This window comes from Syngnathus floridae, chromosome 10, assembly GCF_059516105.1.
Source record: "Syngnathus floridae isolate MCC-2025c chromosome 10, RoL_Sflo_1.0, whole genome shotgun sequence".
In the NCBI taxonomy this organism is placed as follows: domain Eukaryota; kingdom Metazoa; phylum Chordata; class Actinopteri; order Syngnathiformes; family Syngnathidae; genus Syngnathus; species Syngnathus floridae.
In genome coordinates this window covers 11,047,295-11,074,763 of record NC_142422.1, presented here as the reverse complement: position 1 = coordinate 11,074,763, position 27,469 = coordinate 11,047,295, and the positions used below count along the sequence as shown (strand labels likewise).

At 45.6% G+C, this 27,469-nt stretch overlaps 5 protein-coding genes, 1 long non-coding RNA gene and 1 other non-coding gene across 20 annotated transcripts; 3 read left to right on the top strand and 4 right to left on the bottom strand.

The window, feature by feature from the left end:
* The first annotated feature begins 452 nt into the window (after window positions 1–452).
* On the top strand, window positions 453–3,261 carry uts2r3 (urotensin-2 receptor 3). Its single transcript, XM_088387208.1, has 2 exons — window positions 453–684; window positions 1,542–3,261. The coding sequence occupies exon 2, from the start codon at window positions 1,607–1,609 to the stop codon at window positions 2,747–2,749; it is 1,143 nt and encodes a 380-aa protein (XP_088243334.1). The 5' UTR covers window positions 453–684; window positions 1,542–1,606; the 3' UTR covers window positions 2,750–3,261.
* Window positions 3,262–7,387: 4,126 nt separating this feature from the next.
* On the top strand, window positions 7,388–12,862 carry khdc4 (KH domain containing 4, pre-mRNA splicing factor). Of its 11 annotated transcripts, none has more exons than XM_088386592.1 (15): window positions 7,388–7,563; window positions 7,813–7,993; window positions 8,320–8,448; window positions 8,542–8,621; window positions 8,709–8,761; window positions 8,842–9,017; window positions 9,118–9,329; window positions 9,437–9,497; window positions 9,571–9,631; window positions 9,745–10,112; window positions 10,321–10,467; window positions 10,931–11,040; window positions 11,200–11,253; window positions 11,689–11,771; window positions 12,312–12,862. In XM_088386592.1, exons 1-15 carry the CDS (start codon window positions 7,535–7,537, stop codon window positions 12,539–12,541), a joined length of 1,974 nt encoding a protein of 657 aa, XP_088242718.1. In that variant the 5' UTR covers window positions 7,388–7,534; the 3' UTR covers window positions 12,542–12,862. The 11 variants fall into 11 exon arrangements, 9 of the variants coding, with proteins under 9 accessions (XP_088242718.1, XP_088242717.1, XP_088242720.1 ...); XM_088386591.1 differs by having other exon boundaries at window positions 11,686–11,771; XR_015860725.1 differs by lacking the exon at window positions 11,200–11,253 and having other exon boundaries at window positions 10,959–11,040; window positions 12,312–12,383.
* Window positions 12,731–15,568, bottom strand: LOC148392363 (NADH dehydrogenase [ubiquinone] flavoprotein 1, mitochondrial-like). 2 transcript variants are annotated; one of them, XM_088386603.1, is made up of 10 exons: window positions 15,345–15,568; window positions 14,807–14,886; window positions 14,557–14,727; window positions 14,305–14,488; window positions 14,047–14,236; window positions 13,718–13,930; window positions 13,494–13,660; window positions 13,338–13,419; window positions 13,115–13,260; window positions 12,731–13,048 (listed from the first exon to the last, which is right to left on the bottom strand). In XM_088386603.1, the coding sequence occupies exons 1-10, from the start codon at window positions 15,426–15,428 to the stop codon at window positions 12,953–12,955; spliced, it is 1,413 nt and encodes a 470-aa protein (XP_088242729.1). In that variant the 5' UTR covers window positions 15,429–15,568; the 3' UTR covers window positions 12,731–12,952. The 2 variants fall into 2 exon arrangements, with proteins under 2 accessions (XP_088242729.1, XP_088242730.1); XM_088386604.1 differs by lacking the exon at window positions 14,807–14,886 and having other exon boundaries at window positions 15,345–15,563.
* On the top strand, window positions 15,361–23,371 carry LOC148392360 (uncharacterized). Of its 2 annotated transcripts, XR_015860726.1 has the most exons (4): window positions 15,361–15,563; window positions 21,002–21,239; window positions 22,133–22,681; window positions 22,747–23,371. It is a non-coding gene; the product is annotated as an uncharacterized LOC148392360 (long non-coding RNA). The 2 variants fall into 2 exon arrangements; XR_015860727.1 differs by lacking the exons at window positions 21,002–21,239; window positions 22,133–22,681; window positions 22,747–23,371 and adding an exon at window positions 17,101–17,601.
* Window positions 15,705–18,772, bottom strand: LOC148392361 (nuclear inhibitor of protein phosphatase 1-like). 2 transcript variants are annotated; one of them, XM_088386605.1, is made up of 7 exons: window positions 18,680–18,772; window positions 18,216–18,276; window positions 17,661–17,814; window positions 17,323–17,534; window positions 17,109–17,253; window positions 16,921–16,985; window positions 15,705–16,812 (listed from the first exon to the last, which is right to left on the bottom strand). In XM_088386605.1, exons 1-7 carry the CDS (start codon window positions 18,727–18,729, stop codon window positions 16,456–16,458), a joined length of 1,044 nt encoding a protein of 347 aa, XP_088242731.1. In that variant the 5' UTR covers window positions 18,730–18,772; the 3' UTR covers window positions 15,705–16,455. The 2 variants fall into 2 exon arrangements, with proteins under 2 accessions (XP_088242731.1, XP_088242732.1); XM_088386606.1 differs by having other exon boundaries at window positions 15,705–16,809.
* On the bottom strand, window positions 17,888–18,059 carry LOC148392362 (small Cajal body-specific RNA 1). The gene has a single exon (XR_015861136.1).
* drd2l (dopamine receptor D2 like) lies at window positions 20,532–27,468 on the bottom strand. Its single transcript, XM_088386602.1, has 8 exons — window positions 27,305–27,468; window positions 23,364–23,768; window positions 22,765–22,874; window positions 22,509–22,645; window positions 22,115–22,311; window positions 21,763–21,846; window positions 21,302–21,662; window positions 20,532–21,211 (listed from the first exon to the last, which is right to left on the bottom strand). Exons 2-8 carry the CDS (start codon window positions 23,739–23,741, stop codon window positions 21,015–21,017), a joined length of 1,464 nt encoding a protein of 487 aa, XP_088242728.1. The 5' UTR covers window positions 23,742–23,768; window positions 27,305–27,468; the 3' UTR covers window positions 20,532–21,014.
* Window position 27,469: the final 1 nt, after the last annotated feature.

Sequence of the window (27,469 nt, the reverse complement as noted above, 5' to 3'; positions counted from 1 at the left end):
AAACATTGGAAACCCATCAAAACATGACGGAACTCGCAAAGAAAATATAAGCGGGATATAAAGCTGTCATAAACCTGTCGTCATTCGAAGCGGCTTTAAAAAAAAATGAGCTAAAATATCATTTCTGGGTATAAACGTAGTAGTGATTGGTAATAATTCAGAAATATATTTCATTGGTGGACATCAAACTTTATCCTATTAGGATAGAGATAAAACTGTCAATGAATTTCAAAAAAGAAAAAAAAATCACTTAGGTAGGACCACCTGGATCCGGTTTAGGACCACACAAATTTATAGTAACATTCATCATTGTGTAGGATAAGTCCGACACTCAGCATCCCACCCCCTTTTCCCCTCACACACACACACACACACACACACACACACACACACACACACACACACACACACACACACACACACACACACACGAGTGGTGGACACTTCAAAGACTGCGCTGAGGAGAAGGAGTCCAGACGGGACAAGACAGTAGAGTTCGCATCGCAAAGTTTGGAGAGTCCAGACATATCGTCGCCGGGCAGAAGCTTTTATTTTGTGAGCAAAATTCAAATTCTGGAGATTTCGAGACCGCTCGCGATCACACGAGAAGGATTTGGAAATGGAAAGAGAACTTTTTGACCAGAAGCATCGGTGGAATATTGTTTCTGTAGCAAATTCTCTGAGGTGAGATTCAGGAAATGCATTTTGTAAAAAACACAAGAATAGACCAATGAGGTTCTAATTATTTATGTTTATTCTCCAACTATAGGGAGTCCTGTTCTAATTACATAAAGTATTTTTTATATCTGCTGCTCAGTCTTTGGTAAAGAAAACCCGTCCGTCACTTCTGCTGTAAGGCAAACAACTCGTCCGTCTGTCACGGAATTCTGCCACAAAGACAATTGCGTCGGGAAAAGCGTGGTCACGAACGTCGGCGATGCTATTCAAAGCGATCTGGTAAACGTGGAGGCACGCGACACAGCGGGGGGACCGGCTGCTCCTCTCCAGTTCAACTGCAGCTCTTAACCCCGGTGCCACCGGGTCCGCATGTGTCGCACGGGCGGGGGCCAGGCACCCCGCCGATGCTTTGAACTAGTCCTGAAGCGCATGTGTCGAGAATCTTCACCCCGAAAATTCATATTGCGATTTAAAATCCATGAGGAGAAAATATCTTCAGGTTGTCCCACTTAACTGATTGGTGGCCAACTGATGACCCGAAGAACGGTCCGGGCTCTTCGTCAAGATTTACAGCCTCAATCGGAGCCCTCCTACTCTGAAAATCCAATTATTTACGAAAACAGGGGAGCGCCACGCCTGACTCCCAAGGAATCCATAAAACCGAGAAGTCTGTGCCAACGGCTGATGCTTTGTGCTCCTCCATAAACCATCACTTTCGCTGACATTTTAATTTTTACGGCATGTTGACGCGACGTTCTTTTCTTTGTGTGTCACCATGAGAAAGGAATCTCCAAAATGGTCAGAGAATAACATTTGTTTCTTTGTCTCCTTGAATCTGTCTCTACTTCTATGACCTCAAGCAGATCGAGCTTGGAATAATCTTCACTTGGCCTGGCCGATTCCTCCGCACGAGCTACCGACCTCCTAAATGGACCCCTCGGGCTCCATGTCTCCACTTTCCCCGTTCACCGTGGGTCCCAATTTGTCTGTGCCCGCCACCCAGACCCCAACCTCTCCATCTCCCAGCCTGGCCTCCACTGCTGTGTTCTGCTCCTTCCTCTCCCTGCTCTCCCTCCTGGGCATCTTAGGCAACCTGTACACTCTGGGCCTCCTTCTGAGGCGCAGGAGAAGCAGGAGGAGAAGCAGAGCGGGACTCAGCTGCTGCTTCACGCAAGTGCCGGCACCCTCCTGCCTTTCCAATCCGTCTTCGCTCTCGCCCTCCTCCTCTCCCCTGTCCTCTTCCTCGTCCTCCTCCTCTCTTCACCTGCAGGTGCTGAGCCTGGCTCTGGCCGACCTGCTCTACCTGTTCACCGCCCCCTTCATCGTCTACGACAGCCTGGCGTCCGACTGGGCCTTCGGCGAGCTGGGGTGCCGTCTCCTCCTGAGCCTGGACCTCCTCACCATGCACGCTTCCATCTTCACGCTCACTGCCATGAGCCTGGACCGCTACCGGGCCGTGGCTCGGCCCCTGCACACCTCCTCTTCCAACTCGTCGGGCCTGCTGCGAGTGAGCTTGGCTTGGGGGCTAGCCGTGGCGCTGAGCTTGCCCATGATGATCACCCTGCACCTGGAAGACGGCGAGAACCAGGAGGGCCAGCTGTGCGTGCCGGCGTGGGACGAACAAAGCTCCAAGGCCTACCTGAGCGTGCTCTTCTGCACCAGCATCCTCGGGCCGGGCCTGGCCATCGGAGCCCTCTACGCGACACTTGGCCGACTTTACTGGGTGTCTCAGACCCGGGCCCCGTGGGGTTCCAGCGCTAGTACTGCTTGCCCCGCCCGTGCCCCCAAACCCAAAGTCCTGCTCCTCATCTTGGGCATCGTGCTGGCCTTTTGGGCTTGCTTCCTCCCTTTCTGGATCTGGCAGCTTCTGCCTCTCTATAAGCCTGACATGCTGCGGACCGTACCGGTGGGCACTCAGGTGACGGTGAACCGGATCCTCACGGGACTGACTTACGGAAACTCTTGCGTGAATCCGTTCTTCTACACGCTACTGACTGGCAAGCGCACACGCAACCGGCAAACGCTGACGTCGGCAAATCAGCTCTGCCGCAAGAGCAGCCCGCCGCAGTAGACACGATAATGTGAGCCTTCCTTTGTGTGCTTCCTGACTTAGACACACGTGAAAAAGAATAGGTACTGAAAATTCATCTGTTTTTTTTTCTCTTCATTATTCTCAATAGACACCAAAGATAAACGATTTGTGAACTGCGCCAGGCAAATCGGAGCACTTTGTAAAAGAGTTTTGTATAAAGTTCGGAATGAAGAAGGTGGAAATATTTGGGTTGTTCTTAGCCATGCGAAAATGACAATTTGAGTAACAATTAAAGAATTTATCAGCTGCTGAGTAAAAGTATTGCAAAAGCGTATCACTGTAGGCGAATGGGTATTATTATTGTTATTATTATTGTTGTTATTATCCCGAACCAAATCACCCAGCGTAGGAATGTCATTTTGTTTGACTGTTTATTTGTTGAATGAAAGTTTTGCATGCACGCACATTTCCAGTAAAAGAATTGATGCACTTCTGCTTGTTTTCTGAAAAATTAAATAAACATTTTTTTTTCTTTTAAAGCAATTTGCCGTTGTCAGCTCATCTGTATCTGTTTTCTTTCCTGAGGCATTGTGAGTCTTTTGTTTACTTCATGTACATTTTGAATAGACTTTATGTCGCTAGGTTTGACCATGCAAAGCTATTGCATGGCTCCAATTCTGACTGATGTTTATATTAACGCTTAATATAGCGCTCTAAATAAAGAGGATGCTTTCTGCCATTCACAGAGTCATTTGATCTGTAACCGGGTTCAACTTAACACCACTGGGCACTTTGCACCAGCCGGTTGTATTTTGCAAGCAAAGATTTGATTGACGTTTGTTTGGTTTGTGTGTACGTGTCAGCGTCAGGTCTTCTGTGTTTTTGCGCACACTCGCCGGCTGACGTTTGCGTATCTCCGTGCGGCAAGGAGCTCTCTGTATGCCCACCTCAAAGGCTGCACTGTGCTGAAGCGCAAACCCCGCTGCTCATTGACGCATGCACACGGGCAAATATTGTTGAACGAGAGAGGATGGGATGAAGGAGGATGGTGCTTTGCTCAGAGGAGCGGTGGGTGTTTTAAACAGTCCCCGCATGGCCCGATTTTTTGGATTGACAGTTGGACAGACCTTAAAAAATCTGGTAGAGACATTTGATGCAAGGCCGTTTATTTTCTCCTCCAGACTTCATAATTCCTAATGAAAGCCGTAAATGTCCACATTTAATGGAGCAGGAGCTAATATTAAGTAACCTTAAACGCACAGTATATATATATATATATTTTATAACTCAAATCGAGTACGGATTAGTTGTGATTACTTTCCAGATGCTTTAAAATTTTCCGTGAAGTGTGTAACGTGTTATTCCCACAAAAGAAATCAAGATATTAGAATGTGTACTTGATTGGTGTATGGCAAAGCATTTTCTGAGATTATTGGGTGTTTTATTTTTTATTTATTTTTGAAGAAACGCATGCCATCATACTGAAATATACTTCCATAAAAGTGAAATTTAAGACATATTTAACAGGTGAGGTGCAGGAATGATTTTTGTCCACTTGGGGTCACCATATTGTATATGTGACTATGAGCATGTATGTGGATGGCTTTAAAGGGCGGGGCTTGGACTGGTGAGTGACGTGGGTGCCTTGGAATGAGACTGAAGATTTTGTTAGCTTATATGAACTTGTTAGCCATTCTGTATGTTCAAAAGCGATCAAAAAGTGCACCAGCCACTGTGTCCATTCTTGACCACAAAATATTCGAACTAGCGATGCTAGGCTAATCACTATGTGCACGGAAGACCAGGTTGAGACAATAAAAATGAATGTTTAAATTTTACACATATCTATGGCACCGTTTGCAATCATACAGTCACGAGACGGATGATTTAGTCGAGGTTTTTATTGCATCATCAGCGCAATGTCATCATTCATACTTGAGTGACACTTTGTATCTGGGTCATTGTGTTTTTCTTTCCCTCGCACACACCAGACAGTAAAACCATTAAGCTCCATTGACCGTTATTCGACATTCAATAACATAATAAGCGTTTTTTTTTCCATATTTAACCGAATGATTTGATTAAATTGCAAAATGAGCCTACTGAGAGACGAGGAGCGGAGCGAGCTACCTGCTTAGGCCTCGGTTTTCGCAAAGACTTGAACAAAAATGTAAGGAAAGCAACTGAAAAGCCTCAAATAATATTCGTCTGAGTTTTTCCTGATACGTCGACAGCGCCGAGGCCTTTGTGCGCTCCAGGCATGTGTTTTCATTTACCTGGCTACCTCGCGGGGCGACGCTCCCACCGCACTTATCATGCGTGCTCCCGCCACAGGGGGTGCTCCTGTTGGAGAGTTAATGTGATCTCCATGCAACTTTTGTGCTCAACTGCGGCTATCTCAGTGCATTCGTCCATTTGAAAGGAATGTCTTGTCCACAAAAACTGTACAAAAGGCAAGGATTTGTTTTTCATCAGCAATAGTTTAGGAATTTGAAGCCAAACCCAAAACACTACATTTTCACAAAATTATATTTACACTCAAGTACACTTTTTAACTTTTACTCAAACCAGTTACTGTATTTTTTTCCTCCTCTGTCAAAAAGCCAGAAGACGGACGGTGCTGTTTTTTTGTGAAGGCCGTCCGACAATGACAGCCGAGCATGGTGCTGATGTTGACACGCATGTGTGCGTTACAAAAACTCAACATATCAGATGATAAAAATCCTCCCGTGAGTCTGCTGGGATGACTGAGTGTTTGATAAACTTCAAATAAGCACCGTTTGCCCAAGCCAACCGAATGGATGGAAAATATTGTGTCAGTTGGCAGGACGGCCCATCTATAAACTTTGCCAGTGTTGGTAGTGGCCGGCACTGGGCGGCCCGATCCAATCATAACCCTTTTTCTGCAGGACGACAGAAGCCTCTGATTTCATCCCGAGATAGCAACCTGCGTTTTTAGCACCTCGCCGGGAATAGGAGAGGACAAAAAGCTGCGAGTGGGAACATCGCTGAGCTCTACCTGAGGATTTCATACATCCAACAGATGTCCGTTTCCTGGAACCAGCGAGCATCTTTTCCATCCCTTGGCCCCGCCTGCCGGGCCCTCCTCCTGACCAGTGATCGTGCCTGCTCGCAGGTGCCCCTCCCCTGGGCAGCCCGTTCAGGAAAGCACCCCGCCGGGCAGACGAGACGAGGCCACGGCCCGGGCCAAGATCCCGCTGTGAGCTGTATAAGAGGCTCCCATTCTCTGCAGACGTACACCAAAAAGTTTCCCGCAGCACTTACTTTGCTGCCTGCGAAAACTCGATCCCGCCATATGTTTTCCCTCTTTCGCTCACCCTCCACGTTTCCTGCATATACGCTTCGCAGATTAATATGGCTTTAAGCATTGCATCATATAAAAAAAATAAACAGGCTCAGTTTACGCTCTGACAAATCTGAAAAATGCAACACATTGGCTAGTGTGGCTGTGAAAAATGGCCGTTATACCAACCTCAGTAAAATAGTGTGTGTGGCCCAAAAACAAAACCTTTGCTATGAGCAGTTTACATGAAGAGTACCTCACGAGACTATTAAAGGACTTCTGGAATTTTGTTCTTGAGTTGCGAGGGCTAAATGTGGCAGCAGATTGGTAATTAGAAATATTTAAGTCACGAACATTTCAAGATAAAATAGTTCGCAAGAGTATATATTGTCTATCTTCTGCAAAAAACAACTAATATTACTGCAGCGTACTGACTCACTTTGTTGTGAAACTCTTCTTTGTGGAATATACACTACACTGACCCCTGGTGGCCTGGGCCCACCATTGTACGTCAATTTGGAATATCAAAATGTACAAAGTAGTACATACGATCCTTGGAATGGCTTATTTCCATTTACTTATTTTGCATGGGAAAATGGTTTTGGATCAAATGTGTTGTGCTTGACCTTCTTGTAATTGCTGGTTTGACGGCAAACACAGAAGCCACGGCTGCCCACAGTGTTTCTTTGTTTTACTCAATGCGACCCCGCGGTGAGGCGCCCTCCTCTCCATCACGTCCGGTGACTTCGCATGTCGGCGTCAGCGGCCAGGATCAGGCGAGGCCTTGGCTTGTGAGCCAGAGAGGCCGGAGGTTACATCAACCGACATACGTATTACGGTTCGCACCTGGGCTCGTACTAGCAAAGACAGTAAATATGACACGTCTGCTCTTTTCTGCCTCCTCCTCCCCCCTCTTGCACGTAAACAGACGTTTGAGTCAAGTCAGGCTTCCAGGTTGCCCTGAACTCTGACCTCGTGACACTTGACTCATGTGAACACCATGGGTGAGCATGCAGAAGACACTCCAAAGTCTCTTCAAAGGCACGTTGTTACAACTAGATTGCAGATGGTACGAAAGAAGAGAAGAGAGAGTTTGGCAAGAGCCAGGAGCAAATTACGTCAAGAAACTTAACTGGCATGGAATTACAAAATAATAAAACAGCTCAAAAAACTGGTGTCAGCCAACATGAATTCAAGTGTTGCGCAAACGTACCTTGATTCCTTCCAAATGTTGTGGGCTGCAGCTCAAGCTCAACCGTGCTGCATAAAAAAACGATAAAAAATAAACTAAAAAACAAATCTCCAAAATCGAACAGGTGAGCGCCACCATGTTGAAAAACAAGCTTGACGTTGGCGCCCTCTAACGGCGACTCTTAGTAATAACCCACAGACCTGAGACGGAAGCGTCTTCTCGGTTAGCTTAGCGTCAGCGAGTGTCTCTCATACGTGTACGAAATATAGCAAAAGAAAAGCCTCGCGTGTGTTTTTACACAGCGAAAGAGGAACTTTTAAGGACCTATATGTCATTTGGTGGAAGTCAAAACGGCGGGTGAGTAACCGTTCGTGCGATCACAATCTTTTGGCCTCGGTCGTTTATAACCCGGGCTTGCTAGTTTATGTAATCATGGAGGACTCTCACTGCGCATTAGCTCTTTGTAGTTAGCCACATTTTCATAAAACGCGCTAAATAGCATTGACATCTCTTAAAACCCGCAATTATGCTACTTCAAGCTCTAATTATGTGATCCACACCTTCGATCTGGCTGTCAATTCATAATTGCTGTTATTGTCTACCTAGCCGCCGCGCTAGCAAATGGGACCAGCCAGGTCCCGGTTGTGGGGGACCGGGGGAGGCTGAGTCGGCCCCTACAGGGGCTCTGGACGCCGCCGCCGCGGTGGCCGCCAAGATTAACGCCATGCTGGTAGCCAAGGGCAAGCTCAAGCCCTCGCAGATCGGCACACCTGGGCCCGTTGAAAAGGTAAACGATAAATACTGCTGCAAGGAATGTTTTCGCTGACATGAGCTTGTCCGACTTGCTCCGCTAATGAGTTTAGTTTGACATTGTTAGAAGTAGTCATTTAATCACAGGCTTTAAAACTGCTTTGTAGTTATTGCTGGAGGCAGTTGACTTTTAACTGCTTATGATGCCCGAGTGGATGAAATGAGAGTGATCCGATTTAGGAGCATTTCAAACTCTCATTTGTCCACGTTTGTTGTTGTTTTGCTTTTACTTGCACGCACAATATTGAGATTCGAGTAGGCCTGTCTCAATAAATAATGTACACATGATTATCTCCTTGACAGGTTCTGGGCATTGGGAAACCTCAGGTGCCAACCAAGGCGAAAGACGACCTGGTGGTGGCGGAGGTCGAGATCAATGACGTCCCGATCACATGCCGGAATCTCTTGACGCGAGGACAAACACAGGATGAGGTCAGTGTGGATGAGCGTTATTCTTTCAGTCAATGGCATTTAAAAACGAGATGAAAAATGTGTTCTAAGAAGTGATGGACTCTTTGTTTCCAGATCAGCAAAGTGAGCAGCGCTGCCGTATCCACCAGAGGACGCTACATGACTGCAGAGGAGAAGGGCAAAGCGCCACCCGGGTGACTCGCTCATCTCCCTTTGGCACTGTCAAGCTTTGTTTTTTATGATGTATGTCTAAACACGACCTCTGTTCTCTCTTCTCCTAGGGAGCGGCCTCTGTATCTGCACGTTCAGGGACAGACGCGGGAGCTTGTGGACCGTCAGTACTCTTAAAATGTCTTTTTTTAAATTCCTCAGTGGGCTATGATTTTTGACACGTTTGTTCGTCTGTGCTTTCAGGGGCTGTAAACAAAATCAAGGAGATCATCACCAACGGGGTTGTGAAAGCAGCGACCGCCTCGTCCTCAGTGTCCTCGTCCTTCTCTTCCGTCGCGCCTGCAGTGACGGTTTATCAGCAAGCACCTCCACCTTCGCTACCACCGATGACACATCATAAGCCGCACTTCCAGGGCGGGGTAAGACGATCTAAAACAAAGCGGAACCTCGAAAGTTCTGCAATGCTAATTGACCGCAAGATGTTTGTCAAATGACTAACTACCTTTTGAACTTTGCCAGATGCACTATGTTCAGGATAAGATCTTTGTGGGGCTGGAGCACGCCATCCCAGGCTTTGCCGTCAAAGAGCGCGTGGAGGGTCCTAACTGCTCGTACCTGCAGCACATCCAGGGCGAGACTGGAGCCAAAGTCTTCCTCAGGGGGAAAGGCTCGGGCTGCCTGGAGCCTACGTCCGGACGAGAGGCCTTTGAGCCCATGTATATCTACATCAGGTGGGGCTTACTCAAGATCTGAGAGGGGGCGGGGGCTCTCTTGGGACAGAATTGCTCCCTTTTTCTCTGCTTTTTAAGCTCACCCTGCCTCTAATGTTCCTCTGCAGCCATCCCAAACCAGAAGGTCTTGCAGCAGCCAAAACATTGTGTCAAAACTTGCTTCAAACTGTGAGTAGCACCTTCAGGCACTGTTGTACACATCAGCATTGAACCACTCTGAGGTTTTAGCTTCTCTTCTCAGGTCCATGCAGAGTATTCTCGTTTCCTCTCTCAAATGAGCTCAATGATGCCTTCACAACAAGGTACGTCATCTGAATGGAACCGAAACATTTTTTACATTTAGCTGGAACCTCGCCATCTTGTATTACTTGAAATTGTACAAGCCAGCCATTCTGAGGCCCTCTTCTCCTTCCAGGCTTCGCACAGCCCCCAGTGATGAATGGGATGCCCCCGCAGCCCCCGTACTATCCGCCAGCCGGCTTCCAGCCGGGCTACCCCATGCCGGTGCCCCCGCCCCAGAACCAGCCCCCACCCATGCCCTTCTCCGTGCCGCCTCCCATGCCCCCACCTGTGCCACCCAAGGTTGTCCTCCCTCAGTTCCCACCTAACCCGGTGCCACCACCACCACCTCCAAATCTAGCCCCGCCCCTGTGTCCGGCACCTCCTGTTTCCGCTCCTCTTCCGGTATCTGTTCCGCCACCCGTTCTTCCACCTGTTCCAGTTCCTGCTCCAGTTCTTCCTCCTACTCCTGCTCCAGTTCCTCCTCCGGCTTCTGTGGTTCAGGTACCCATTGGCAATAATTGTGAACGTAATACTGTATGGCATGATGGCAAACGACATCCTATCAGTCATTTAGTGAAAATGTCACATGTAAACATTCACTAAATCCTGAGTGCAATAATTTGTGATTTTCTTTTGTACGTATGGCATATAACAGAAACTCGATATGGATTTGTGGCCGTAAACAAACATGTTTCCTCTCTCGGTGCAGACGGTACCTCCGATGTCCTATCCTCCGCCGGCTGTGGCGCCGCCCAAAGGCCCACCTCCTCCATCCGTGACGGCCAATCCGGCGCAGAAAAGACGCTTCACAGAGGAAGTGCCCGACGAGCGTGACAGCGGCCTGCTTGGCTATCAGGTGAACAACATGCACGTCAGTCATTATTTTTTACTTGCTTCAAGCAGTTGGCCACTGCCAGCTGTGACATAAAACAAAAGAATTAAACGTTGCTTGAGATCAAAGAGTTCAACCTCATATTTTAGCGAACAAAACAGCTAGCTTAATGCTCGCATATAGTGTGAAAGACTATCGACGGGCTAACCGAAATTAGCATCCTTTTGTCAATTTTGTTTCCGGTTTACCAATGCTGGTGTAGGAAGCGTGTCTTTTTTTCTTTTCCCTACATGCTTAGTGGCATGAAGGAGAATTTTTTTATTTTATTATTTTTGATAGGCTGAAAGTGTCTCAAAATTGTGACCCATAAAAAAGTTGGTCAAACACTTGGTAAGCAATAGAAAAAAAAGTGACACTTGATACTGTGGCCAGGAGAGTCAAGTGAAGAATGTCTGCTAATGGCACCTGTGTGTCTTTCTGCTCATAGCATGGACCCATTCATATGACTAATTTAGGTGCAGGCTTCTCCGCGGGCAGCTCCGAGACTACAGGACCCCCACCTTCGAGTTCCTCTGGCCCAACGACTGAGAGGGACGGGTACGTAGGGTCATTTCTAGATACATCATTTTTATAATATTCTGTCCTCGTATGTTATGTTACGCAACTTTTTGTGTGCCGTTCATTTTTAGTTTTTACATTTTATTATTGTTTTCATTTTTTTGTTGTCTATTTTTTTTGTTTTTTGTTTTTTTACAGTACAGTGATCCCCCGTTCATCCCGGGAGTTACGTGCCAGACCCACCAGAGATAGGTGAAAATCTGCAACATCATTTAAAAAAAAATACATAGATATTTTGAAATACTTCTCCTGCACACGTTAGCATATTAAGATAAACAACCATATTGTAAATGTATGAAATGATTTTTTTGTTGCGCAAGCCTTAAAATAATTGCCCATATAATGTGATTACATTGGAAACCTACTCATTACAAATGATGTAATGGGGGATTGCTGTACTGTATACTTTAACAGTACAGATGTACTTTTATTTCACTTATTTTTCTTTACCTTCACCCTACCATTAATCGTTTTAATCCGATTCAAAGTAACGTGTTTTATTTTGTTTACAGATTTTAGCACATTTAGCACAACAGAAGTGCAAACAGCACTGTTCTATTTTTTTATTTGATCATTATTTTAAACAATATGAAATACTAAGTCTCGGTTTGTTTGTTCCTTCAGTAGGCAGCTAATGCCTCCACCGCCGTTGCCCGTAAATGGCGTGAGACCCAAGATGGAGGAGAGAAGGCCGCCGCAAGGCCCCGTGGGTAAGTCCCGTACGTCACATTGACCGGCAGCAAAAGTGGAATGCGCCCCTCCTCGCAATTTTAGCAGCAATCCACTTAGACGTAAACTAAAATGTCTCCTATGGATTTGACGACTCTTCCAGGATTCCGCCGCAGTGACTAAAAAGCGCCAAATAGTTGAAGTGGAGCCTTTTATCCAGTGTCTTGTCCCGTTCTGATGACATCATCAGTTTGCAGTGTTGACCTCCCTCACTAACGAGCGTCTCTCCTGTTTTTGTGTTTTCTCTTTTTTTCTCTGTTTTTCCTCTCTTCCATGTCATCCCCGGGGGGGCGGGGGGTTGCTGACCACTTGTCACGTGACGCCTGTCCTGCCACTCCATTGGACGCCCCCCACCAACCAATGGCGGTTCTGGGATGGCCCGCCCATCTTCCGCCGAACTAATCTGTTTCTTTCAATTTGGATTGTGTCGAATTGCTGCTGCCATGTTTTGTTTTTGCGCTTTTGTCTTTCTCTCTCTCCCCTCCCCCAAATGTGTGTCCTCCTCCCCCTGCTTCCTCTAGCTGAACCTGTTGCAAAGAGGCTAAAAACGGGCTTGGTGGCATACGCTGGCGACTCCTCAGACGAAGAGGAAGAGCACCCGAGCTCCAAAGCCTCAGGGTCAGGTAACCCCGGAGGCTCGCCTTCTACCTCCTTAGACTGGATACAGGGGTACCGCTGCCCACCCCCGCCGCCCCCTCGGGCTAAAACGCAGCCGCAGCAGCAGTCTATGCCCTTCTGGATGGCGCCGTGAAAGTTCCGCACGGATAATTCGTAGCTTTGGGTTTAGCTCAAGTAAGCAAATTTTTGATTTCTGCACTTGTACAGCGTAAACCTTTTAGGACTGACACTTTGCAAAGCTGCGGAGCTATGCCAGATTGATTTTGGAAAAACTGTGAATTCGGAATATATTGTCCTTGTGATCATAATAAAAGAAAAAAAATAATTTGACGATTACCTTTAATTTCATGCACATTGTCCTCTGAACAAAATCGTTTTTTTTGTAGAGATTGTATTGGTCTAAAGTGAAATTATTTAACTGTTGTTTTTTGGAAATAAAATGTCATAAATTGCAGTATGTCTTGTTTTTTTTGCTACATCAAAATCTGAATAAATAACACCCCCCCTCCCCCCCATCCATCCCCCAAGTCCACTGTACTTGATTTCAGATCATCTCGATGTCTGTCTGCCTTGGAGTATTTTCCTTGTTGTACTGAGCAATGCGAGCCTCCATTTCTGGTCGGAAATGGCGTATCAGTCCCTGTGGAGGACAAAATTTGCAAGGAGTCCTTTCTTGTTCACTTGACTGTTGTGTTGATGAGCTCACCTGCACGGGCCAAGCCGCTCCATCCCCGAGGGCGCAGATGGTGTGTCCTTCTATCTGCTTGCTCAGCTCCCAGATCATGTCGATCTCGGAAACCGCCGCCTCTCCTTTCGCAAATCTCCACATCATTGCGTTCATCCAGTCTACCCCTGAAAAGCATTTCACAAAGAGCACTTTCCCAGCCATTTCTTGAACGCAGTACGAATACCAATTTTTGGATGCTCACCCTCTCGGCAAGGCGTGCATTGACCGCAGCTCTCGTGCTTGTAGAACTCGATCAATCGTGCGATGGCTCGAATCACGTCAGTCTGCAAGGACAAATCAAAACCTTGACAGCAGTTCGAAAAGATTTTCGTCTTTTTTTTTCATCTCTACTATTTACCGACTTATCCATGACGATGATGGCGGCCGTGCCCAGGGCGCTTTCTGCGCGTACCAGGTCGTCAAAATCCATCAAGACTTCATCACACACGCGCCGAGGGATGATGGGAGTGGAGGACCCCCCGGGGATCACCCCTAAGAGATTGTCCCAGCCACCCCTTACTCCTCCTGTGACAGCACACGTCAAATACAAAACACGACCCAGTGGAACGTACGCATACACACCAGCGTGCCGCTCTATCAGCTCTCTCAGTGGAATGGACATCTCCTCCTCCACCGTGCATGGTGTGTTCACGTGACCCGAGATATTGAACAGTTTGGTTCCAGAGTTCCTCTCCCTTCCGAAGCTGGCGAACCACGCTCCTCCCCTACGGCAGATGGCAGGTGCCACGGCAACTGTCTCCACGTTGGAAACAGTCGTTGGGCACCCAAACACTCCTATGTAGAAGACAAACAAAAACATACACCTCAGTCCACTAGGTCAGCTGATGTCACTACTTGGCGGCCAAGTTGTTTGGTAGGGGCAAAGTTGTGGTGATATGTGGTGAGCTTACCTATGTCGGCAGGAAAGGGAGGCTTGAGTCTCGGCTTTCCTTGTTTGCCTTCCAGTGACTCGATGAGGGCCGTCTCTTCTCCGCATATGTATGCGCCGGCCCCCCGCATCACAAACACGTCGAAGTCATACCCTGAACCACACGCATTCTTTCCAATCAGCCCCGCTTGGTAGGCCTCACTGATGGCCATCTGCGTCAAGATGCGTACATTTAGAATTTTTTTTTCCCGTAAATGGCCTCAAATTACAGCGTGCGTACCTGCACGTTAGACGACTCGTTGTAGAACTCTCCTCTGATGTAAATGTACGCAGCGCGGGCGCTCATGGCTCTTCCGGCCAGCAGGCAACCCTCCAGCAACTTGTGAGGGTCGTGACGCATGATCTCGCGGTCTTTGCACGTGCCCGGCTCACCCTCGTCAGCGTTCACCACCAAGTACTTAGGCCTACAAGTGTTCAGACATGGATCATCGTCATCACCATTATGCATGCTCAGTGGCGGTTTCTGGCTTACCTTCCATCACTCGGTTTGTTCATGAAGCTCCACTTCATGCCACTGGGGAAGCCCGCCCCTCCGCGGCCCCTCAGGCCAGACATCTTCACCTCGTTGATGATCCAGTCGGGTCCCTTCAAGAGCATCTCCTTGGTCTTGTACCAGTCCCCTCGCTCCAGGGCCCCCTTAAGCCTGACGCACCGGGTAGAAGACAAAGAACAAAAGTGACGAGGGCACTCTATGAACATCATCAAATGGTCAGTGCGTTCACCTCCAGTCATGTCGGCCATACAAGTTAGTGAAGATTCGATCTTCATCGCTCAGAGGACCAAACTTAGTCTTTGCTATCTGCTGCTCACGCGTAGAAAGAAATAGGGAACAAAATAGCATATTTGATTAACTTGTTTTGTTTTAATAAATTACATGTCGATAAAAGCAGTCACCCGCTATAAAATTAGGTGCAACGGCACAATGCAATCAATCTGATTTGAATATCTTTATTGTATCCAATTAATATTTTAATTTATTCATTGCGATTTCTTGTGGTGTATGATTCTTGGCCACTAGGGGACAGTATAGTCTTGAAAACAAACCAAGACTCAGAAATACCGAGTGACTCCAACTGGATTATTTGTTGTTTTGTCACAGAGGCAAAATAAATGCAGTAAAGTATCTATGTAGAGTAAGTTCACGCATTTGTGGATGAAAATGAGTGTGCAATAAAGATGAAGGAAAACGTGTGCAAAATGGCAACATGCAATGTCGTCATAAAAACAATCAATGCATGATTTTGGATCGCGTGTGTCTACCTGAGGCTTAGCAGCAGTACAGTAGGTGTTGTATGGAGGTAGGTGACGCCGCAAGATGATCAACAAGCTCCGGCCCGTCAACATCCTCAAGTCAAACTTGTTCCGTGTGACTGTTTTCCTTTTCACGTTACTTCACCAAACAAGGAAAAACTCTGGGGCAATCAAAAAATCAGTGGACGAGTGAGGCTCCTGCTTCATTAATTTAATGGGATTAAAGAGGTACGTACGTCACTTCCGGGCGCATACTCATGAACGTAGACAACGTAGTTAAGTGAATTTCATCAATCAAGCAATATTTTTTCTATTTTGAAAAATAATTTATCTGTATTTCCCACCTGAAAACTGACCGATGAGCACATGTCGCAAATTTTGTTTTATTATTATCATTGAGTTTATCACATCACAGAGACGGCGATAAGAATACAAGATCATGAGCACATTGCTCACAAAAAGTTAGAGATAGTTGGCTTTTAAGTGAAATTTTAGGATGAAACTTGTTGCACATCAAATGAGTCCTATGTTCATTTAAATTGTCTCCTTGTTTGGATTGAATTTTCTCTCTCCTTCCCAAGTGCTTGCTCAGTCTCTTTTCTATGTTGCCACAAGATGGCAGCAATGCACTTAAATCATGACTTGACGATCCATGAATGACTGTATTGAGTAGTAATGAACACACTTGGCTAGTAAAGGTTCCGGCGCATTCTTAAATTTTGCGCAAAAACCAAACATCCCCAACTTTTTGTGTATCTGAAGTGCATTTACACAATAACACCAGATCGCTTCTCTACCGACAGTTGTGGTGCCTTGTCACATTAAAATATCGGGTATAAAAATATCTTTTTGCCATTTATTAATGGCATTTGTGAAAACCATCAAAAAGAGAGAAAAATCGAGTGTAAAACAGAAAACGTAGAAACAAAATGACCTTGAGTCTGTGACACGCAAACACTTCTAACGGTGAGATCAAAATGTTGAATCTCGTTTCTACGTGGCTCCTCAGGCACCTTGAAGCGACGGCTAACATAAGATGTGAGGTGGGACCGGCCACGGCCCTGCCAGGCAGCGGTCCTCCGCCGGAACCCAAGAGTCAGCGCGCAGGGGGCCGAGCGGCTCAGATGAGTAGTGACGGCGTGGGTTTCTTGCCTGGCCACGCTTCTTTGGCGTACTTCTTTTTGCGCGGCTCGTTGAGCGTCTCTGGGAGGTAGGGCACCGTGACCGGGGTGGGCTTGAGGGTGACGGGGCGCCGGGGAGCCTCGGGGGCCAGGTCCACCTCCGGGGCCGGGTTGGGGAAAGGCAAGGGGAGGCCGCCCTGCATGGAGGCGCCGCCCGGGGCTCCTATAGGTTGGGTCTCGTGGCTGGTGGGGGGCAGGTCGCCGTAGAGACCACCGCCAAGCGAGTAACTGTGCATGCGTTTGGCGGTGAAGTCGTCCAGCACCAACGTGTTGTGGCCCTCTGAACGACGTTTCTGCTAGGTGACATTTAAAACGGCAGATTCTCTTTTTTAAACTGTAATGACGGTTCGCTGTACAAGGCATAACAACCGGGCCAGATGAATACAACCAATAAAATTTGTTACCTTGATGGGGACGACGGCCGTCTGCACCATGTTCCTAAAGCGTCCCACCGAAGGGTCGATGTCCTCTGTGAAGCGTTTGTGAACGGAAAACCTCCTTTCAGTTAACTTTTACTTTATTCCAAATACACTCGAGTTCTAATTTTTTTCCCCGAATTTCGTTCTTTTTGTAAATAACTTTAGAGGTGTACCCGGATTGATGATGGAGTCTTCGTCATTGAAGGTGACACGCGAGTTCCTCCTCTTCCTCTTGGGCCTCTGGATGTCAAGGTTGCCTTCCTCGATGGTCAGGGTGGAGATGCGCTTGTTGTGGGCTGTGTTGAACTCAGTCAAGTTCTGGTGGAGAAATGGCAGGCTGGTGAAATACAAGCGGAACCCAAAACATTCCATGACAAATAAACACACCTCCAGCTCCGTCTCCTCCTCAGGAAGACCGAGAAGCCCTTTGAGCTCATCCTCGTCTCCGATTTTAATTTCGCCGGTGCCTCCCTGGCTTTGCGGCTTCTCTCGGATGGTGTAGGTGCGCGTGGACGCCCCGAAAGACAGAGTGGAGTCGATGGGAACCTGCTGAGGCTTGTGCGGCTCTAGGCGGATGTGCCCAAGGAAAGTACCGTGTGCTGCATTGGGGAGATGATGGGGAGGATTATTTCATTGTGGATTAAAGGAAAGCATGCACACTTTGAACTTCTGTCTCCAAACCTAGTCATCTTTTTGGTAAAATAACAATACAAAAGGGCACTTACTGCTGTTGAGGTCGATGAGAAAGAGCCTCTTCAGGTGTTTGTGATAGACCAGGGCTGCATGAACGCGCGAGCACGACTGATGGTCGATAGTGAAGTCGCACCAGTCCGGGTTCCTGCCGAACAAGTAGAACTTCTTTTCGTCTATGATTAGTTTCTGGAAAAGAAAAAAAAGCAAGCAAGCCCCATGTCAGTGGGGACATTGTCCTGTCAACAACCTGCAGTCCACCAGGTGTACCTCTGAGCCATAACTCAACAGTGGCACTCCCCACTGAGAAGCTTAAATATATCAGGGCTCGGTATTGCTCTCGCACCGTTCGGAAGCCGTGCAGCCATGGAGATTGAGGCCAGTGTGCAAAACAGCTGGGACTCACTGGGCTGACGGGCTTGTATCTGGTGCAATTCAATCCAATGCGATACACAATAACGCTGGGAAAATCAAGATAACTTAAGAATCGAATCAATACTCCCCCCCCTTAAACTAAGCTTCAGGAGCAAGGAAGCAAAACGAAAATGTCCCAGGGAGTAATTACAAGTGTAGTTTCATATTAGTCTTACCTCGATCAGTTTGTCTCCCTTCATCACATCGAGGTGGAGACCGACTGGTGGTTTCCCTCCCCTGAAATTGAGCGCATCTTAAACTAGACAATCTTTAAAAACGCAAGTGCAATGAAATGAGGGTCGCGCTTGACAATTTTCAAACACTAAACTACGTTACACCTCTATCGTGCAGATAAAACCAACTCGTTAAAAACCAAACAATAACAAAGCGATTTATGTTCATCATTGTGTCAATAAAATGCATTTAGTATTAATATGATCATTATTTTCACATGCGATCGACAGCGCAAGCTGGTTAGCATCGGCAATGTGCTAACGCTAGCACCACTGGCAAAATCAAACACAAAATGGCATTCCCTAGACGGGGTTTCTCCAACTTTGTGAACACTTGACGTCTTTTCAGTGCACCGCCGATTGTATCGCGCCCCGACGTAACACGACAAGGTATTGCAATTTCTCACCATGATGGACAATCAAATGGAGGGGCCTCTGTAGTGGTTTTAGTCGCCATCTTGGCCTCATCGTTTCAAACCCGCGGTGGGTGCTGGGTAATGCAGCAATACGGGGAATCTTGGGAATTGTAGTTCTAATAACACTGAAAATCAATCAATCAATCAATCAATCAATCAATCAATCAATCAATCAATCCACATATATATATATATAAATCATATGTGTATATATAAATATGTGTATGTGTATATATACTATATATATATTTACTATATTAATGAAACTATTTATTTACTATGTTATTATTAGGAGTTTGCATGTTCTCCCCGGGCCCGCGTGGGTTTTCTCCGGGCACTCCGGTTTCCTCCCACGTTCCAAAAACATGCAGGGTAGGCCGATTGAAGGCTCCAAATTGTCCCTAGGTGTGAGTGTGAGTGCGATTGGTTGTCTGTCTCTGTGTGCCCTGCGATTGGCTGGCAACCAGTTCAGGGTGTCCCCCGCCTACTGCCCGATGACGGCCGGGATAGGCTCCAGCATGCCCGCGACCCCCGTGGGGACTAAGCGGTTCAGAAAATGGATGGATGGATGGATGTTATTATTATATATTATTATTATTTACTATATTAATAAAACGTAAATTCTGCAATATCAGGACTTTTTTTTATTGGAACAAACAAAAGCAACATTATTCCCGTGAGACTTATTTTCCTTTCATGCAGCGTTCGTAGTGACGTATGAGAACAAATGTTGTCATGGTTATCACTCAAATGTCAGTCGAAAACACTCAGGGAGATGGAGAATCTTTCACAATACACTTGCAATAATGTTGAAACATCGTCTTGGCTCCCAACATTGATTTTTCTCTCCTTCTGTTTGTTGTACGTGATTGAATGCAATGCAATGTGGATGAGTGACAGATGGTATCAATCCGCACCAGCTCCCTCAAAGGTTACCGGGAGGTTGAAAAGTCGTAATTGTCTTGTGTTCTGAAGAATGGCACATAAATAACAAATGCTGTGCTCTTTGTGGAGGTTTGTTTGCTGGTCTTGAATCATTTATCAGCAGAAGAAGTGAAGGCTTGTGCTTTTAATCCTACATCAGCAGATAGACAGAATGACGCCTATCTTAGCTTATTTTATTTGTTCTTATCTTATCTTGGCTGATTGTATTATAGTTCATTATAATGTAATCCTTGCTTAGTTTAATATCATACCTTAATTAGGCTTCTGAATAAAAAGAAAGTCTGTAGACATCCTGACAATGAGCCCACAATGTCAACTTCAAACCAAAATGACAGACGTCCTTGTTTTCTCTTATAATAAGCATAACTTGAAACTTTTTTGTGGCTCTACTTGCGATAGACAAACCTGTCAAAATTTCATGTTACTAAGTGAAACTGTCATGAGGAGCTGAATTTTCCAATGCAAATTCCAGAAAGTAAGGCCTTCGAGTCTTGTTCGCGTGTCCTCTGCTGTCAATCACGGATGCAGCAGACGCTCAAGTGACAGCTATGGGGAAAGTGGGCGGGCAGATGAAGGAATTATACATGAAGATGTAAAATTCCGAGGAGACGAGGGCTGACATTTGTCATGTGTTGGCGTCTCATGGGGGGGGAAAGTGACTTGCAATGACGTCGAGACGTTTTCAAACTCAACTATGAACACAAAGTATATTTGCAGAGCTCAACTCACGATACTAACTCTTATTTTTATCCGTTGTGATGATCTGTTATGGTTAACCAAAATATTTAAAACATCTTACGAGTTGACCTCCTGCCTTCATGAGAATGATGCGGAATGTTTTTACTCAACCATAGTTTTTCTGATTCCAATTTGTTGTATTAAATATTCAAAGACAAGGTCAGTTAGATGGAATTTTATTTATCATTGGCAATCATTTACAAGAACCAAGTAGACAGAATTCCATTGTGACCATTTTTTTCTTGACAAGGCCACGCATACTCTTCCCTGTGTGGCTTTGTATTCACATGCTTGAAAAAAATAACTGCGCTTTAACCATCATTTGAACTCATTCTCTCACAATAGAAATATTGTGAAAAATACAGTAGCGTAGTAGACATAAGTCTTCATCAAAAAGAGAGAGGTTTTATTCCCATAATGTTTAAAAGTGTTTGTGAGTCACAGTAACATTTTGCAGTTTTGACCTAAGTGTAGAAAAAAAATATGGGCATGATTTGATTAAAATGTGTTGAACAAAAAAAAGAGTAAAATCATGTATAGTTTTAACATGAACACATAAATACTGTACATGCTTATATACATGTATACATTCATATATACATTTATATACAGATCAGCTCATATTCACAGAGTCCGAGCGCGGTCAACAGAGGAGGATCTTGATGAAGGCCTTGCGGAACTCCACGTTGAAGGTGGTGTAGATGACAGGGTTGACGGCGCTGTTGAGGTAACCCAGCCATGTGACGGCGCTGTACAACGACGGAGAGATGCAGCAAGTGGCGCAGTGAGCCTTCAGGACATGTGTCAAGAAGAAGGGCAGCCAGCAGATGATGAACACGCCTGCAAGAAAAAAAAGGAGCGACATATGGTTCGATTATTTTATTTATTTTGAAGCCCAATTCATTTTAAATGTGCGACGGGGCGGCTCACCGAGCACAATGGCAAGCATTTGTGTGGCCTTCCTCTCCTTCTGCTGCGACATCCTGCCTCTGGACCGCTCCTTGGTTATGCGGGCCGCCCAGCCGCCGCCAGTGCCGTGCTCCCGCCAGCCCTCGCGGCCCCTCATGCCGTCCTCTAGCGTGGGGGGGCGGGGCATCAAGGCCGAGCGAGTCACCGTACACGGGAGGTTTGGGGCGGGTTCCACCGAGACGGACAGCGAGATGGTGCCCCGTCCCGGGCGCGACGAGGACGTCTGGCCGGCGGGTGGAGCGGTTGGACTCTGTTCGGGCTGGGGCAGGATGTGAGCACGTTCCGGTTCCAGGGGGTGCACCACTGCCTCTTTCACCAGCGTCTACAACAACAAAGTTGAATAAGATAACCTCCCAGAGAACTATTTGAATTAAAAGGGAAAAAAGAACAAAACAACAAAAACACAAAGCCTTAAAACTCACCACTCGCTTGCGTTGGGGGGCTGCGGTGGAGGGTCTCAGGATCAAAGCGCACAGTTTCACGTCCTCTGGCTGTGTACATCTATTCTGGAAAACAGGAATTGAAATCTTTAATCCATTTTTTTTTTTTTTTGTCAGTTTCAGGATCATTTCTTGTGTGGGAATTTACTTGCAAACAATCCCAAACCATAAAACTGAGCCCCTACCAAAAAGTTTTCAGCTTTAAATTGTAGCTCATTCCTTGCACATAGTCCCCATAGGACCATTTTTGTAGTTTTTCCCATAAACACAACTAACAAAATGGGCACCAAAACAAAAGTTCCCTGGTGGCGGTAATGTGCATTTTTATGGCTACCTTCCTGTGCCGCTGCAGCTCTTCGGGCCCTCTGTGCCTTCGGGGGGGCGCGGTGCGTCGGCCGCGCCTGCGCAGAACCACGCAGATCTGCGCGTACACCAGCAGGGTGACGATGAAGGGCACGTAGAAGGACGCCACCGACGAGTACACCACAAAGGCCGGGTCGGCGAAGCTACATGTGGTGCCTTCGCGGTTCGCTGGAGGACAGGACAAAACAAAACAGCCATCAGTCATCTCTTCTCATTCTGATGCTCAAACTTTGCACACAAAATTAAATATTTTGTGGTCCAAGTAGTGACATCATGAAATCTATTTCTGATTGTCGTTAGCACATTGGGCTTGTACGTATCAAAGCGTCCTCAAAAGCAAGAGAGTTGATGGTTTTGCACGTTACCGGTGTTGTTGAGTCCAAAAAGCAACGGGCAGGAGATGGCGAAAGAGAGGAACCATACGGCGGCGATCATCAGCGCCACCCTCCTCCTGGAGCTGTAACGCGTGTTGTACAACAAGGGCATGGCCACCGCCGTGTACCTGCAGCACACGTGTCCTTTTTTAAAATCCCGTAAGGTACGTATCAAATCATGCAGAGATTTTCACCCTGAGCAATTTGTAATGAATTGATTTGATAAAAGGTGTGCTTGGGAGCGGACCTGTCGATGCTGATGGCACACAGATTGAGGATGCTGGCAGTGCACATCATCACGTCGAGAGTCAGCAGGATGTCGCAGTGGATCAGACTGAAGCGCCATTCGCCCACCACCTTCAACCCCCGACAACCCCCAAACACATGATTAACCTACCTCCACAAATGCTCTACACTGATGTCCAAGACAAAGTATAATCAATCCATCCGCTACCGGTACTAATATTAATTTGCCCCTCAAGAAGTATACTAGTTGATTGTCAGCCTGCCAAGATAATTGGCTTTAATGGAGCGCCAATGACAACAGCCCCTCAAAAATAATTGCTTTCGATGGAAGAACATTCATCTTCCAATTTTCTTTTTTCGTTACATTGTCGTGCGAGCTAGACCAAAACAATTTTTGGCCACAGCCTGTCCCCTGGCCAATTATAGAACACATGAAGACATGCAAACATCAATTTTCTATAGCCGCTGTTGCCACCTTTTACGTTTACAGTCTTTAGAAGTAATTGAAAGTCTTAAATTTGGCTTTTGTCTGCTTAGCATAAGGGACTAGGCAAAGATAAAAGCAAGATGAAAACTGTGAGTGAGTCTTATCTATCCTACCTCCAGGTAGACACCCCAGGGCATGACCAGGGTGGCCAGTAGCAGGTCAGACACGGCCAGCGAAACAATGAGGTAATTGGTGGTAGTCTGCAGTGCTCGTTCCCGCGACACGGCCACGCACACCAGCACGTTGCCGAACACCACGCAGAAGATGAGCAGCACTAGTAGCACGGCGTAGAAGTTGTACGGCGGCGACGAGGGCGAGGACGCCGCCCCACTGCAATTGCCGGCCAAGGAAAGTGGGATGTAGGAAGGGGTGGCGGAGTTGAGATGGAGGCTTGACAGTGGTAAGGAAGAGGGAGGTGGTGGGGGAGGAGGAGGAGGAGGGGGAGGAGGAGGTGCAGATGAAGTGTCAGCGGAGTTGTTGTGAGAAGTCATAGTGAGGCTCTTGTGGACATGGTCGCTCTGAAAAGTGGTAACACAAAGAGGAAAAGAAGCAGAGCTATCTTATAGCAATCAATAACATAACTGGCCTGGCACCATACTATCATCCGTGTAGTATTGAAAGGGAAAATTATTATCTTTCCATTTCATTCCAAAAGATGGATCCCAGGGGGCAGAAAACAGCAGGGGCCCCACGATTGAACCCTGTAGAACGCCATACGACAGTGGAGCAGAGCAATCAAGGCCAACACAAAAAGTGCTTCCTGCCAAACAAGCGCTCAAGCAAACGAGTCAATCAACAACAAGCAGGATGGAATCAAGCTTGAGAGGATAATGCCTTTGTTGTGCTGTGAATAGTCTATTGATCACCTCGCAAAACACCCCAAAGCACTTGGCCTTTGTTGTGAGGAAATCGCTTTAGGCAGGAGGAGACCACGTATGAGTTTTATATAATGACGACAAGTGTCAGAATCACAGATTGTTATTTTGGGCTTTGGGGAAAATGTCACTTCAAAACTTTAGCCTAATTGACGAATCTGCAAGTCTCATAAATGCATTAACTCGTCGAAATCAAAGTCACCAAAGGCCATCACATATCTTTCATTCAGTACTTTAGTCAGAACGATTTTATGTATAATGAACAGATTGCCTCCACGCAGCAACAGACGATAAAAAGCAGCAACACTAATTGAAAAGCGTCCCCAGAAACACAACAGAAGCAGCAGCAGCAGCAGCAGCAGCAGCAGCAGCCGGCGTGACCCTTTTAAAAGTTTTTTCATTATTATTTGAACAGCAAACTTCATTTGCCACTTTCAAATTTAATCTCCTGTGAAATGATTTCAAGAGAGTAAAAATACAGACTGCAACTTAACTCTAGTCTTCATCAACTAAATCAACACTCGCATTATATTAGCATATTTTCCTTAGCAACAGCTAATTTCAGATTAGCTCATTTTATTAGCATATTCACACACGTCTCGTTTGTGGTAACAATTTTCCAGCTACTGAGATTTATTTATTTTACATGATTAAACGAGAGACATTACACCCTGACTTTGACACAACCTCCTGGAGGGCACCCCGCTGTTTGCATTTCCCCTATTTAATAAATCAGCGTCTAAGAGGTTTGACCATCATTTGTGACCTTGTTTAAAATTGATTAAAAAAAAAAAAAAGGATGTGCAAGTGTCTCCTCGGGATGCACCTACAGTCCATCTTCAAGCATGGAGTCAGCGAACAAAAAAAGCCAGGAAATTACATTCTTACGCATCCATTTTCATCGTATTATGAGCCAGCCATACTTTAAGCGGATGACCTTCACAACCGCAGTAACCAAGTCAACCATCTAATTGCCTATTAGGAATAATGCTGCCATTTCCTTCCATGTATGAACACTTGTGAGGATAACATTAGCCATAACGCGGGCTATCAATACATGATGAATATCAGCGCCGTAAAGCCGCACAGCAGCTCGTTTATATGCTGCGCAGAGGAGTCATCATTATTTTATGACGAATGAAAAAAATACCGCCATTCATTTCATAGTCGATTTATACTTATTGTATTATGGCAGCAAATCTAATATTTCATTCATCATTTGATAATTACAGGGCATAATTTATAATATTTGTTTTGCCATACTCTGCCCACAAGCAATGATGTAAACTTTCACAAAAGTTTCATAATGATGTCTGTCTATAGTGACTATTTGTGTCATAATTGTTTATGTTTAAAAGTTTGTCTTTAAAAGCAAAATGGCCCTAAAATGTTCACTTCAAACCAAAATGGCGGGCTTTCTTGTGCATTTTAGGAATGGCTTCTTGAGACTTTTTACGGGTCTACTTTATAGACATGTAAATCTGGTTTTTGGAGCCTGATTTAAAAGAAAAATGGAAAATAACAAAAATATAAATTAAAGGCCAAATAGACCCTAAAATGGTGGCTATGATTCAAAAAGTGACATTTCTTTTCAGGCCCTGCCGTTTTATGATCTGTGGAATTTTGCAGCCATTAAGGGTACAAGCACTGTGGTGGTTGGAATCTTTCAGCCTAATCTTTCTCCCATTAAATACATTTTTTTTCCCCCCAATAAGCCTGTGGTTCCTTGACTGGCAGCAATTAGCAATGCTGCACATTGTCACTCGCCGTGTTAATCTGAGAGGAAACAGTCACGGCTTTAAACTCATCAAAGAAGTCAAGTTGGAAACTTTGAAGTCACATTTACACTGTCAAATAAAACGCTCAAATGTTAAGTAACATGCAGACAATAGTATAACAATACTCAGTGTTGGAGGCCTGGAACGGAGTAGTGGCATTTCACTTCATGTCAATAGTGAAAGATGATTTGCTCTGGAGACATTTTAGTAACTGAGCCTAATTATCATTTATAACACAGTAAACAGCTCCAAGGTCAGAGCTGCAAAATGGAACCTTCTGGAGTTCATATTTATGGTTGGCTAAACATGTTGTGACGTTGGTGGGGGAGTGGGACGACGATTCACTTGCTTGCTTGCTTGTTTGAGTGGATCGTAATCAGTAGGTTATTGGTTTGACCTCCTCCTGCACAGACTGTCATGGCATGTCCTTGAAAGAAGCTTGATGAGTTGCAAGAGTTTTGGCAGCCATAAAAGCAAGTTGTGACCAATTGTCCTCCTAATAATTTGACCTCGAGTTTTGTTTATTTTTGAACAGCACGAGTCACTCAATGAATATGTATTTGTTCATTCATCCATTATGTCGAGGACTTATTCAGCATAGCTTTCAAACTCTAGGTTCGGGGGCCCAGATACAACCCGCCACATCATTTTATGTGGCCCGCCAAGACAAATTTTGCATCCACTTTGTGTCACTACTAAAATGACAGATTTTCACTTTTTAAGAACAGAGATATTGCTAGCATTTCCATTCATCTTTTTAAACAATTTGAACAGTTTTTACCAGTCTGATTTCAAAACTAGGTATTCATCTATTTGTTGTGTAGCCTATACTGTATGTATATAGATGACACTGACAGTCATAATGGCCCTCCGAGGGAAACTACAATGCGGCCCACGACAAAAGCGAGTTTGACACCCCTGCATTAGAGGGTCACCAGTGAGCTGGAGTTATCTCAGCTGAATTTGGGAGAAAGGAAGGCAGCTTATTTAAGAAAACTACTACATATACATTAATTACATAAATATATAAAATAAATGAAAAGGCTTCTTCGAGTAAAATGTCTACTTTTAAAACAATAAATAAAACGTCCCAGCGTCCAGTATTTTCCTTTTTTAACAACTTGATCATAATAGTTTTAATACGAGTAAAATTTTGAATTTACATTAAGATAACGCCTTCTATTATTTTTTTTTTTTTTGTAGAGAAACATTTAAATAAAAGCTGTCAAATCAACAACTTGGAAATGGAGTTCCACCGTGGTAAATTCAAAATATTAAGTATAAATGTAAAAATCTAATTATATACTGTATTTCAAAACTAACTGTCGATTTCGTCTCAGTAACAATGTTGCATGTGTTAATAATAATAGTAACCAATAATTTCAGAAAAGATTGACCTACCGGTTCCGGGCTTCAGGTCCGGTCCTCTCTCAGCATTCCGAGCAAAGTGGCGTCAAGAGACTTGTAAGTTTCCGAGCTCCAAAGCTCCAGCACGCACCAGAGTCTTCTCGCAGAGCTTCCACGACTGTACCAAACGCGTCTCTGCTCTCCAACTGGTGTGCACGC